The 14254-nt window shown below is 34.0% G+C and overlaps 1 protein-coding gene across 7 annotated transcripts in view; it reads left to right on the forward strand.

Moving 5' to 3' along the window:
- LOC122631385 overlaps window positions 1–14254 on the forward strand; it is a 92356-nt gene that overhangs the window by 72171 nt on the left and 5931 nt on the right. For 4 of the 7 annotated variants that reach the window (XM_043817027.1, XM_043817028.1, XM_043817030.1 and 1 more), the window contains 6 exons: window positions 6519–6656; window positions 6842–6920; window positions 8574–8677; window positions 12918–13178; window positions 13346–13648; window positions 13723–14162. In XM_043817027.1, coding sequence (XP_043672962.1) covers window positions 6519–6656; window positions 6842–6920; window positions 8574–8677; window positions 12918–13178; window positions 13346–13648; window positions 13723–14162 — 1325 coding nt within the window. Of the gene's footprint in view, window positions 1–4611; window positions 6006–6518; window positions 6657–6841; window positions 6921–8573; window positions 8678–12917; window positions 13179–13345; window positions 13649–13722; window positions 14163–14254 lie in introns of all 7 variants that reach the window. The other 3 variants (XR_006327694.1, XM_043817026.1, XM_043817032.1) reach the window with 2 other exon arrangements.

Raw genomic sequence — 14254 nt, forward strand, 5'->3', positions numbered from 1 at the left:
ATTAAAACTCGTCTAACTCGTCTTTGTTGATTTTGACGTCGTTCAAATACGTATATATATATAAAAAAAAAAGAAAAAACGATACACGAGCATAAAATTAAAAATCAAACAGAACCTTTGAAATAATAATCTTTCTTCTCTTTTTCCTCTATTCTGGGAAAACACGAAGAATCAAAACATTCTGTCATGGACTTTAATGGCTAGTTTCGCTGTGGTATTCGAACGGCCAGTGAACGGACGCATGAACGTCCTTGAGAGGTTAACCTCGATGCACAGTCGATTGCATAACTAGAAACGAATCGAGCATGGAACAGTTTTCGTCTCATTCTTTTCAATTTTCTCGCGAAAGTCTAAAAATCCTCGAGATATTCGCCTCTTCTACCCGTTCCCCTAAAGAAAAATAAGTAATTGATAGTAACTGATAATAAATAAAAATACTTGCAAAATATATATAATTTAGGATTGTCGAACAAGCTTTATTTGAGTAACAATAATCATCTCGTTGGAAATGTGCCTAAAATAAAACGTCTTTTCTTTTTCTTTCGCATATTTGCTTAGTATTCTTTTTTTTCTCTTCTTTTTTTTTTATTTTTATGATTAACATAATGAGGTTCGTTTGGTAAGTTTGCTCTTTCTCGTCTCGACGTCCTATATTTCTCGACAAATTGTCCGAGCAGATTGGTATGGACCGACTTTAACTAATTGTAAGCCACAGTTATAGACTTTACCCGTATCTCCGTTCTGTCCCAGAGAACACGAACGCAACACATGGTGCTTAGAAATACGTACATATATATATCGAACGAAGCTAGCTACGCGATACATCATTCGAATGACTTTTTCACGCCATATGGCCGATTAAATCGTTAAATTGCAAACGCATGTTAGCAGAAAGAACAACGAAAGAATATTAAAAATTTCTATTGGTATTAAACCGACTAACGATTAATGTTATCAAGAACACGATTAAACATTCCTACGTCAAAGGTATTTATTTTGACTTATGTGAGTATGTGTGTCTACATAAAACGATATACAATATACGAGAAAGATATCGAATCGTTGTGAAATAAAAAAAGTACCTATAGCTAATAATACTAATAGGAAGGTAGAAACTTTATCGATAAATCGAACTTACCAATCGACTGCACCTATACGTATTCCAAGAACTTGTTTTTAATAAAACCTCTTTTTCAATCTGGGACAAGTGCATTATTACTATCGACGAAATTGCGAAAAGTTTTTTTTCCTACGTGAAAAATCTTAATTATTATTCTTTTGAGATCGATATGAAAAGAAACAAGGCATGAAAAACAAGACTCGAGAAATAAGACGCGATATACTTGTTAGCGTTTAATGAAAGAATGTTGAATTTATTTCATCGACTGAATTAATCGTTATTAACAATCATTCGATTAGTTCATTCGATATTTCTAATCGATCTAAACGAACTAATCTATAATTTCATAATGAAATCTGTCATTGGCAGAAATGATTTGTACCATTAAAGATGTCTCATCATTGGTCACGACGTTAGATATCAAAAAAGTATGACAATTATCACCGGAAAGGAAAGAGATAATTCTTTATCGTAACGGAACTCGTTGATAATAAGGCTAACGATCTTTTGGATTTAAAGAGAGAAAGAAAGAAAGAGAGAGAGAGATTTTTTAGGATGTATTAACTATTTTTTTGTCTCTATTCTCTCTCTCTCTCTCTCTCTCTCTCTCTCTCTCTCTCTCTCTCTCTCTCTCTCTCTCTCTCTCTCTCTCTTTGTTTTTTTCCAAACAACAAATCGTTTACAAGTCAGTCTTTAAATATGAATGAAAAAAGAAATAGAAAGCAAAAAGTATTCTTTGAAATTACGAATAAAGTAGAGTCTGACCTAGGAGGAAAGTTTCAAGGTACACACGAGAGAAATGAAGCCGCGTTATTAACTACAATATCTCCGTGGGATTAACAATTGTCCAACTTTCGGTATAATGTGAGAAAGAGAAAATAAGAGTGTTGTGTGTCAGATAGTGGTATGTGGGCAAAAGGAAAAGAGGAAACAGTCGAGATTGATTGGCACGATGCAAGTCAAAGCAAGAGAGGGAACAATGCTTGCTCTTATCCTTTCCCTTTTGTTTCTTACATCTTTTTTTCCTCTTCTCTTTCTACCTTCCTCCATTGTTCGATGGACCAGGTGCTCTCTTTTAATCTAGATTTCCATCGTATCCTCTGATGGAACTAAAAGAAAAGATTCGATCGAGGCAATGTTAGTTTCGCGAATGATAAAGGAAACAGTAAAAGAGAGAAAGAGAGAGAGAGAGAGAGAGAGAGAGAGAGAGAGAGAGAGAGAGATTCTACATAGTGTTGACAAGAAAAAAAAAGATAAAGATTTTTCTTTCGTTATTCTCTCAGGGAATCCAAAGTCTAATCGATTTACTTGCCCAGACTCTGATTACCCTGTTATCCTCCTGGCAGACCATAATTCTCTCGTTAACTTCTAATGAGCCCCAATCTGTATCGCGAGAGAGACCGTTCGTTCCATCCCTTCCAATCGATTTGAGCATGCTCGAGCGATTGCGCTTTAACCGCTATGCTCGTTTACCCCTTATTCAAGGATTCTGGTCCATCTTGAAAAAATGTTTTTGGACTTCTTTTCATAAGTCAACAAAAATTCTCTTCCTCTTCTCCCGTCTATTCATACAAAATACAGGTCGATTTAACTCGCAACGGAGTTTTGCATATATACGATATATTTGAAATCATTTATTCTTCTTCTTTTTTAAACGAACTAGATTTTATATCAAATCTTAGTATCAATAAATAGATCCTAGAAAAGTTTATAAAATCGAATACAACGGACGAATAAAATGGTCTTGAATATAATCCTTCGATATAAATAAGTATATATTAGAAATAATAGTAGTTTTGTGTAAATCTCTGTTTCGAGGATATCGGCTTTGACGCAAATCGTTTAGCATCTTCGTGAGACTAAAGTCAATAAGAATAACTCGAAAAATAACATTCGATCTGAGAAGTCCTTTTACAATCACTAGAGAAAAGAACATTCGTGTATGGAGAATACGCAAATTTATTGATGATGCACGTGTTTTGTATTCTTTCCGAGACATTAAACGGCTAAAAGCACTATGTCCAATCTCTCACGAGTTCGTTGTCGTGTGTGATACAGGAAGAAAGAGAGAGAGAGAGAGAAAGAGAATGTTGCTATGGAGAACATGCGACGGTTACAAAGCGAGGAACTTGGCCCGTTTTATGGTAATTTCGCGAGATCATAGAGAGAGAAAGCAAGAAAGTTCGAGAAAGAGAGAAATGAAAGATCCCTGGTAGACGTTAGAAAGGCGATACACTATCGTCGTAGATCCTAACAACCAACGGACGTAAGTAATAAATTTTATTGAGCTGATAAATTGTCGCTCGCTTCGAGGAGGAAGAGGCGACGTTCAGTCCACTTCGTTTTAATGGCCAATTGTCGGGACACAACGGAGAATTGCTCAAGTGCGTGTCCTAAGTAAATAATAAAATCGTTTTAGAGGATGGCAGGGACCCGTGCCGAGAACGAGAGATAAAGAGAGAAAGAAAGAGAGAGAGAGATAAGAAATCATCTGGTTGCTCTACCAGACGACAATTCTCTGTAGAAAACGTCGTTGTGCAAATGATATTTGGGCGGGCCACGAACAACCCTCTCATTGTTAGACTTGTTTCTCTCTTTCTCTTTCTCTCTCTCTCTATCTCTCTCTGTCTCTTGCTCTTTTTCTCTCTCTTTTTTTCTTTCTTTCTCTCTTATCTTGTAACTCATATAATCGTTACTCTGCTTCGACATATCTTGAGAATGCTTTAAAATTTAACATCGACGGATTTCCTGGTAAGAATAGTCTAGCGATACTGTAATCCACGATAACACATTTCGTTTGGTAATAGCGTGACTTATTGTTATATAGCCCACAGTACTATTGTAAGTCACGCTCTTATTTTCAAATTACTGCTATTTCGACGGTGCACTTGACCCAGATCGAAAGTCCTTCGGTTTCCTAGCTTAAAGTTTTATCAGCACGATCTCTCGAAAGTATATTTTCTCCAATAGCAATATAAACGCTTTAATAAAAAGTGATATGTTAGCTCGATATTCATTCGTATTATCGATTGAGAAAATCATTTTATTATCGTTATTAAACCTAAACGGGAAAAGAAAAGATTACTCAAAAATATTATTCCAACGAGTTATCAAAGGTTTAAAATAAAAAAAAAAGAGATCAAAAAAGGAAAGTGGGAAGGGAAAAGCAAGATATTCGGTCTGCTTTCCGCAAAATTAATTTTTTTTTTCATAAAAAGAAATTTAATTTTTTAAAGGGAACTTACGTGACCGCGGAAAATAAAAAGAACAAGATCTTTCATGGCATGCGATACCGTGTACTTACGTAGTCTAGAAATGAAATTGTTTCGAAGAACAGGTAGTTAAAGGCAATTCCTCGTGAAAGATTCACTTTTGACTTTCGCGAAAAACACATTCTTCGTGTTCTCCGAGATAAAAAGCATCGCGTTATCTTGGTTTTAAAACGATAGAACTTTTTACGAGAGTCTACTCTCGTTTTTCTTTTTTTCCAGCTATATCAAGCCAAAGAATATTGTCCTGCATTCGTCGTTTTCTCAAACAAAAGAATCACCAAAGAAAAAAATAAGAAAAAAAAAACAATTGGAATCATTTTATATTTAAGAAAAATAAAAATATCACTTTTCTTTTGTATTATATCGATCCTTGAAAAAAAATAAAAAAGAAAAGAATAATCGATATTTCTATAGAAGGGAAAAATTCCAGATGAAATTTCGAAAGGCTGCGTCAACATCCAGTCCAAAAATGGAATTATTATCGAGACGATCGACAACGAACGACGGCAGAATGTCGACGTTGAAAAGATCGAGATCGTTTCGTGCTTCGGTAAAACTGATATCGAAAATCCGAAATCGTGCGGCTTTCAAGCTTGCCTCGGGCTTCGAAATTTCGCCTGTGTCCTCGAAGGATCAATGTAAAACGACACGTGTATCCTCGAAGGATCTCGGAAAAGCGAAACAGCAACAGGAATTGCCTAGGACGTTTGTGAATTCGATGAAGAACGAAAAGAAGTCGAACGATAAGAGAAATGAGAGGATAAAGGACAAGGACATATCTCAGGAAGATCGTCGAACGTCGTCGGAAACAAATTCGTCCATCGACGCAGTCGAGTCTCGCGAGATTACGAAGGATTTTGAGAAGAAGCTTTTTCTCGACGATAGAATAAGCATGAAGAACCAAAAAGATCTTGAAAGATCCTTGGAGGGTAGAATAGAGGACGAAACTAAGTCACCGAAAGTCGTACGTATTTTTCGTCGAAAAATGATAACCGAGGAAAGTTCGAAAAAGAGAAACGATCAAGAAGTGAAGGCTAAGGGAAAGCTAGAAAAAGACGAACACGGTTACGAGAATCCTACGTTTTCTCTAGACAGTTCCCTTGATTCGAGTTTTGCTTCTATTGAAATCAACGTGAAAAATGAGGAACATGTAACACGTGAGGAACGAAATGAATGTGTAGTCGAAAAAACTAATTTCGAAGAGCAAAGACTCTTGAAATCGTTACTTTCTAACAAATCTGATCTCAAGTACGTTAGAAGTTTCAGCATGAGAGAAGATAGAAGCTTCGGAAGAGATAAAAGTCCAGGATATGAAAGGAACGATCGACCAAGGACGAATTTTTATTCCGAGACCGAAATCGATGCCTCATCAAGATCGAGAGAGAAATATAATCGTGATCTTCGATCGTGTATTGAAAATACGGATAGTGTTTGCCCTACCAAATCCTGCAGAAACAGGACCGTAGATAATTTAACTAATTTTTGGACGAATGCTCGTGGTGGAAGCTTTCGTAGCAAAATGTGCGCCAGTAAAAAGAAACTAGGAAAGGAATCAAAGGATCTAGAATCGATCGGACAGGATCGAGTTCTCGTCACGACCACTTCCGGATCAAGTACGCTAGACCGCAGGAAAGCTTTTCATTAGTAGCGATCTCTTGCCACCGGTTAATTGCTTTCTCGCGTAGAATCGATTTCCACAAGACAATATGAACACTCGAAACCCTTTGTTCTTTACGAAGATCTTCCGAAACAAGTCGAACGTATTTATAAGAAATACTACGGATCAATGAAAAATCGTTCTTGTTAATTATTTTTCTTTTGGTATCTTTCTTTCTTCCCTTTTGTTAAAAAAAAAAAAAAAAAAAAACAGGGATGTGAAAATATTTTCATTCGTATTTCTCTCGTTCAAAATTATTATTATTTTCTAGAGTATATTGATCTTATACATATATAGATAGATTCAGAGTTAATAGAAATTTTGTTTGTTCATCTCTTCGGGATTTGAAACTTTTTAATATTATTTTCTTACTTTCTTGTTTGTTTATTCTGTCTTAAGTTCCATTTATATATTTTTTTTATTTATATATTTTTGTTCTTTTCTTTTTTCTTTATTTTTATTTACATAGAACTGCAATCGCTACAAGGTATGGAGTTCCTGGAAGGTTTTGGAAAAAAGAAGCAACAGCCACAACAGCATTCGAACAATCTGTCGTCGATACATATTAATCCTCTCTCGGCACAATCCCTCAACATACATTTGCATGGTATATTCTTTATAATTTTTTACATTAAAACGCGTACGGCTGACTTTTCTCATTAGCATAATGTTGGTTATTAAGTCTGATATAAGCGTGTATGCGTATCTTGAATATACGTTTATGAATTATACTGTTTCATTTCATCATTTTTAATAACTTAGCTTATAACATGTTTTTTATTTCATTTGCAGCTCTTTTCGCAGCCGTCGAACATGGTCATTTGGACAAAGCTAGAACAATTTTGGAATCGACCGACGTGGACGTAAACAGGTCAGAAAATTTATACAATTTTCATTTTAACTTTGACTTCGTTTATTCGACATAAAAGAATAATAAATTATCAATCAATGTGCTTATGGTCACACATAATGCAAAATATTATAAGCACAAAAAGAAAAATATATTTATAAACGGATTTAAAAAAAATTTTTTTTGTCGTATGAGAGAACCTAACACCATTGCATATATAAGATTTAAATAGAAAGATATTCCGACACAGTATTTGTCATACCGGAAGTTAATATATAACGTATGGGGACAAACTTTCGAAGCAACGATGATGAGAACAGAAAACCGATACATTATTTGTCAAGGATACGTTGTTTCACTCAATCTGTGAATTTCTCAAAAGTTGTTTTCCGTTGGTTGGAATATTTTCGAGAAAAGAGAGAGAGAGAGAAAGTAAATTGATGTATAAAAGAGAAGATTTTTAACTGAGTGTTGTTAGAAACTTCTCCGTCTTCGATATCGAAAGAGATTCCAACTTGAGCATCGTTCGATCGTGCAAATAATTTCAACTTTTTTTAACTGTCCATACCATCTGGAATACGTAAGAAAATTTTATAAAAATATAAAAAAATAAACAAAAATCTAAAGGTTTCGTTCGATATCTTTTTTTTTTTCTTTAGATGTAGGTTAATAGTTTAATGATATATTCGATAAACCAAACCAGTTTTAATCGAAAGTTATTAATGAAAATATAATTACTTCATGTGACTTGACTTCCTCGAGAAATGCAAATTTTGGTCTAATTTTGTATAAGGTCAGTACGTGTCCTGAGTCACGAGTTGATTGCCTGAGCACTGTGACAGTCGTTTTTTCCTGCTCTCCATCCCATTTTTTCATCGAAATTGGCAAATGGAACGTCGTAAAAGCTTTCCTCGACTCTATAAACCTATCATAGTAGAAAGCATTCTAATTCGAGATTCGAAGATCTTGGCTATTTTCTGCTAAAGCAATCGTTTCGCTCTCTCGCACCTGAATGTAACTTGCTTTCGTTGAATTCTCTCTACGACATAGACAAAGAACGATAATAGCTTCTGTCTATGTAAATGTGTATGCGTATGTGTTTGGTAAACGGATTATCGTTTGCACCGAATCGACTTCAACATGTTCATGTGAGAACAAGCGAGTAAGTAAGCTCGTTTCCAACGGATGCTACGGATATCCCATAGAACAGTTACATTGTACTTGATCAAACGATCAAAAGATCTAATTCCTGTCATTGGAAAACGATACGAGCAGCGAACGTATCGTTATCGATCTCAACAGTCTACGTAAAGTATACGAACGTTCTATAGTAATGTTTGTATTGATCTTGGAAGGTTCAACTGGAATGATCATGTTTCTTCTAAATTATGCCTATTATATATAAAATGTCATAGAATTGTAAATTTTTTAGAAAATTTATATAATTATGTGAATCTCTAAATTGACGGTGAAATGTCGATTTTTAAATTATTTTGATTATTATTATTTTTTTTTCTTTCATTATAAAAAGCAAAACAAAAGGAAATAATATTATATTCTATAAAAAAATAAATCAGGAAGAAGTGTCAGAGAAGATGTATAATGATTTTCGTTTTCAAGGGAGCTCATATTCTTCTTTCATTTTCTTTAACTTTCTTTCTTTTCTATTTCCAGCGTAAACAGCGACGGTTTATCGCCATTGGACGTCGCAGTACTCAGCAACAACAGACCACTGGCGAAGATGTTGGTCACGTTCGGTGCTCAGGAAGGCAACCAATGTAAGTAGAACCGAAATCAATCGGAACGTCATTTTCCATGTGGTTGCTGCCTCGAGACGAGTTCACATTGTTCATCGACGCGTATAACGTATCCGTTCGAAGAATTTTCTATAATACATCATTATTCTAAGGTCGATCAAGAAACGACGATGGAGGGATTCATAAGTCAATTTTAAAATGCATGGTATTCAGATGGCAGGTAATTTGCGGATTGGAGAAAAGAAAAGAAAAATGGGAAAAAGAGATTGTGAAAAAAATAGAAAGAAAAATTAAAAAGATATGTCGATGGAGCTGACAAAGTTACCACTGTGTTTCTATTTTTTGTTTGGCAAATTTGAAGGGTTTTAACAGAGAAAAATGGGATAGCAATAGGATAGCAAAACACGAAACGGTTTTTCAATTAGGATTTCGTGGCTGGCAATAAAAACGGTTACGAGAGATATTGCGTTCCAGCGACGACGACAACGAGAAGGAAAAAAAAGGGAGAGAGAAAGAGAAAGAGAGGAAAATTAAACGAGAGTAAAAAGAAATGCATGAAACGTTTGAATTCGAATTTTACACTATAACCGGAAACACTTCTCTCGTTGTTATTAACGATCTTTGGTTTAATACTTTCTACGCACTTCTATCCTTTTTCATTTTCTCTTTGTCAGTCTGTCTGTCCCTTTCTCTCTCTCTCTCTCTCTCTCTCTCTCTCTCTCTCTCTCTCTCTTTCTCTCTCTCTCTCTCGATTTCTTTTTCGATATCAATATCGATTTCAATATATGTGTATGAAAAACTTCATAGATATAGTATTGGTGAGCTTGCAAACCGATATCGAAGATAATCATTCGATCCAAATTCAAAATACGACATATGGATTCGATACAATCGTACTCCATTGTTTAATTAAACATTGAAATGTGGTGCTAAATGAATGATTGTAATTTTATTATCAGAAAATAAGTAAAAACTATTTAAAAAAATAGAAATAATGATGATCATTGCATCCGAAAAAGTATTTCGAGATTTTTATAGGAATTCGATGAATTTAAGTTTTTATTTAATAATGATTTACAAAAGAATATTATTTTTTTTCCTTTTTATATTGGGCATTATCACTGGACTAAAGTAATTATCACAAATTTTTATAAGCGGGCGATATTTCTGATTTAAAAATCGATGTAAAGTGGATAACTACGTATCGTTAAACGAGAGACGAGAGACTTTTTCATGAAATTGCGTGAGAAAGGTAACGAGACAAGGAGATGTACGATTTTAAACGAGAAGAAAGTCAATCTCTTCTGATGAATGGTCGTCCAAGGGGGAAGGTCTACGTACTGTAAATTAAATTGGCAACGTGATCTTCATTTATCCGTAGCTATTCTTACTTTTGTAATTTATTTTATTTTTCCGACATGCTTTAAATCTTTTTTTTTTAGTTTCAACAATAATTTCTTATTCTCTTTAATATAATATGAGAAGCTGTCAGACGTGTATATATATATATATATATATATATATATATATATATATATACGTACATGTTTTTATTATTATTTATTTTAAATTCTTAATTAATTCTCAAATGTTCTCAAAGGTTAATGTAATAGTTTTATGTGTAAATTATTTTATAGTAAAAATCTAAAAAAAAAAGAAAAAAGAGTTTTCAACACTTTTATATTCCTAGGTAACAGAGTGTAACATTGGAGAAGTGTATCTTTAACACGAGAAGTGTAACAACATTGAACCATTTTCAATCGATTCGATTCTGAGGCAAGATAACGTCCATGAAATTGGCAATAATCAGCTTCATCGCTTCATTGATCCTAAATAAAGCGATCCGCGCATCGTGGCCGCGTCGTTGTTGTAATTAGAAGCTCCGTCGGTATAGTAAGCTGCAGTTGCAACATCACGGCGTATATCTATATCGAGATAATTTATACATAACTATATTATGAAATTGAACGAGCAATATTATATTGTTCATTTTTCATTTTTCAATATTGTTATATTCAAGTATCCGTTCGTTAAAAATCGTTAAAAATTTATGATCCTTTTATAGTAAGGAAATCGAAACGAGTAGAATTATTGATCTCCAATTTAAAAGGACAGAAATGATCAATAAACGAATTGTTATTTTTTCTTTTGTTCTTAACTTTACCGTCGCAGTCATAAAAGTATGAAATTGTTACTACCGCAATTTTATCGTCCCAGTACAACGGGCAAGTCTTTTCTTTTTCTTTTTTTTTTTTTTTTTTCTTTATTTTTATTGCCATACCATTGGATAGATTAACGTGATAGAATTGTGCACTCTCAGAACGTTATTAGTCGATATGCTTGATGGAATTGCTCGTTCGTTGAGATCGAGTGCGTTATATTTCCTGGATTTTTATTGCTCACCTATGTTCGTATCTAACATACGTGCGTATATAGTGACGTATAGATATATAGATTGCAGCTGTGATAAGCTTCTGTGAAATTTACATTTAAAACGTATTCATGCTTACCCACGAAATGTCATCGCTTGATTGAACGCAACTAATTATCATTTGCATATCATTTCATCTTTAAAATTGCCTTTGTACAAAAAGGAAAAACATAAAATAAAAATAAAAAAGAAAAAGTATTCGTTTAAATTTCGAACAGTAAAGAATATTAACAATATATTTATAACATTAAAATATTTTGATGAACAATCACAAATTACATGTAATTCAAAACATTAACAATAAACCGAACAGAACAATGTAGAATTACAGTAACATTAAAATTCGTTTAACGAGTTTATTTTTGAAATTCTCTCCGTGCATTACAAATCGAAGGAGAGAAACTCTCTTAAAATTATCCGTATGATTTCATGAGAAAAGGACAAATGATCAGATTAAAATAATGTTTTTTTTAATAGTAACAATAATAATGATAATGATAAGAATAATAATTATTATTATTTTAATAAGAAAGGATATTTTAAATCTGGGACGCTTAATCGCCCATTTAATGTTCCATCTTAGACTAATATTGCGAAAGCTCTAATAATAACGTCCCCATCCTCTGGGTGTTCTTATATGGTTAATTCCATTATTATCATGATGAAGTATCATGAATAATAAGTAATCAAAGAAATTTTGGCTTAGAGATATAATTGAATAATGCATTATCGATAAACGTTTTATAAGCTTTGTAAATTAATATTTTTGTGATCTTCGTAAGTAAAGAAATACATGTTCCAAAGAATGATGATTACTTTTTATTATTCATTTTCGAAACGATTTGCTATCAAAAGAGATATAGTTAAACATAATAGAAACGAGAGTGAAGAGAAAGTTATGTATATGGCTATACTAGATATTATCTCTTTTCTTTTTCTTTTTTTTTTTTATTTGATTTCAAGCATAAGATCTCTCTATAATTAGATATGTTGTATTAATTGGTATGATAATTAAAACTTTTACAGAATAATTAATAGAATGGTTCGAAAAAAGTCACGATATAACATATGATTAAATATAGCATACAATTAAAAATTTTTCTCGAGTTTTTATGCATATCTTTAAATATTATAATCAAAAGAACTTTCGAAGATAATTATTGATTATGAGATTATATTTAAATATTTTTTATAGAACTTTCAAAATTACTCTTTATGCATTTTGATAGTGAACAAATATAACAACGTGACCGTAATAAACGAGAAGCGATAAATGGACCTTGTGATTCTATTACTGTTAGTGTGTGTCCTTGAATATTACGATCCCCACCTAAATCGCTTGCCATATACCTGCTCATTATTTCCGTATTGCTCTCACGTGTGCCAGATTCTTCGTGATAACAGAATGACGCATTAAATTCACCGTCGCTCGTCTTCGGGGAATTTGTAGTTCGCATAATATCTGTCCCGTGATTCATGCTAGCATCAAAATCTCTGATTAACGTTAAATGCTCTCCTTTTAAATGTGATATTTTTTATATTTTCGTTTTACAATCATTACAAAAATAACAATTATATACTCAATGTGTGATAGCTTGTGTTAATTATTATACCTCATCCTCATTTCCATATAATGCACAACAAAATATCTCTTATGAAAGTTACCTATACCATAAATAAAGAGGTGTCGCATGAGTGAGAGAAGGAGAGAGGGAAGGAGAAAGAGAATGAGAGGAAAAGAGAAAGAGACAAAGAGAGAGAGAGAGAGAGAGAGAAAGAGAGATATGATCTCTTACATACCATTTGTAGTAACACTATCTTTATTTGCAGTCAAGTCACCAGAGTCCTTGGGCAGTCATTTGGCGTCGTTACTGTCGGAAGCGGAACACCGAGTCCAAGAACTCGGTGGCAGTACTTCCGGCAGCGGTGGTAGTACTCTTTTGGAACCTCCGAGCAGCCACAGAGCCAGTTTCTCGACACAGCATAATAATCTTACGGGATGCGGAGGCAGCACCGAAGACAAACAACTGGCCCTCTGGGAAAGGAGAGCTCGAGCACTGAGAAAAATGTTGTTAGGTTTCGATCAAGCAAGTAGGTACCTTTTTATTAAATTTTGTATTTACCAAAGGCTTTATTGGATGTATATAAATTTCCTTAGGAAGCTATAATTATTGTTTTACTAACAATAAACCGATTTAAAAGTTTTTGAAAAGTGAATAATATAATAATGCAAACATTTGATTTATTCGTCATAACAGGACCACCAGACATGCCTTTCATGGTCACAGTCGATGTTACCGGTACAACCTCCGTGACAGTCAGATTTCAAGAACCAGATTCACACGATTCTCCAATTTGTACGAAATTCAAAGTTCAGTGGAGTCTCAAGGAGGATTTTTCTACTATATGTGGGGAGAGAGAGGTTCTGGATATGAAACAAAGAGAATGTCGTATCGATGGACTGATTCAAGGACAAAAATATTATTTCCGTGCGGCTGCGGGAAATTTAAAAGGCTACAGCAGATTTAGGAATTCGGTTCCTGCTCATGTCACTCCTAGTAGTAAGTTTTATCGCATTTATCAGTTCGTAAGAGTTTAAGAAAGTATTGATATATGTGAATTTATGTTTATAAAGGTTGGAGAGACGTTGACGGCAGGGTACCAAGATTTGCCGGACGTTTAGAGCAATTGAACACTCTCTTTACCGATATAAGACGTCCGGAATATACGCACGAGACACCAGCAGTTCAAAGACGCAATCACAAAAAGAAAACGACGATAAAGCAACTCTTTACCGCAACAAGCAAGTTTCAGAAGAATCTGCGGCGTGGCGTGTTTCTTGCTTGTTTGCTTTATCATGAGGATAAGGTTCTCGTCACTAATGAAGACTTTTTACCTGTGATCGAGGTCGATGAAACCTATCCTAGTTCTATTTATAACGATTTTCACTGGCTGATGAAAGTTGCATGTACGTGGGACGACGTAAAGACTCTCCGACAAGATATGGAGAAAAGTCACAGCAGTTCGACGAATCACTTTAGGATAAAACTGCTCCAGGCTGCTGCACAAATGCAGGTTGGTTTATATTAGAAAGTTTTTCATTCGTTTTCTTGGATCAACGAGTTCGTTGGATAAAAGAATTTCATCAATCTATTTGATGCAACTGT

The sequence above is a fragment of the Vespula pensylvanica genome, chromosome 8, assembly GCF_014466175.1.
Source record: "Vespula pensylvanica isolate Volc-1 chromosome 8, ASM1446617v1, whole genome shotgun sequence".
NCBI lineage: Eukaryota > Metazoa > Arthropoda > Insecta > Hymenoptera > Vespidae > Vespula > Vespula pensylvanica.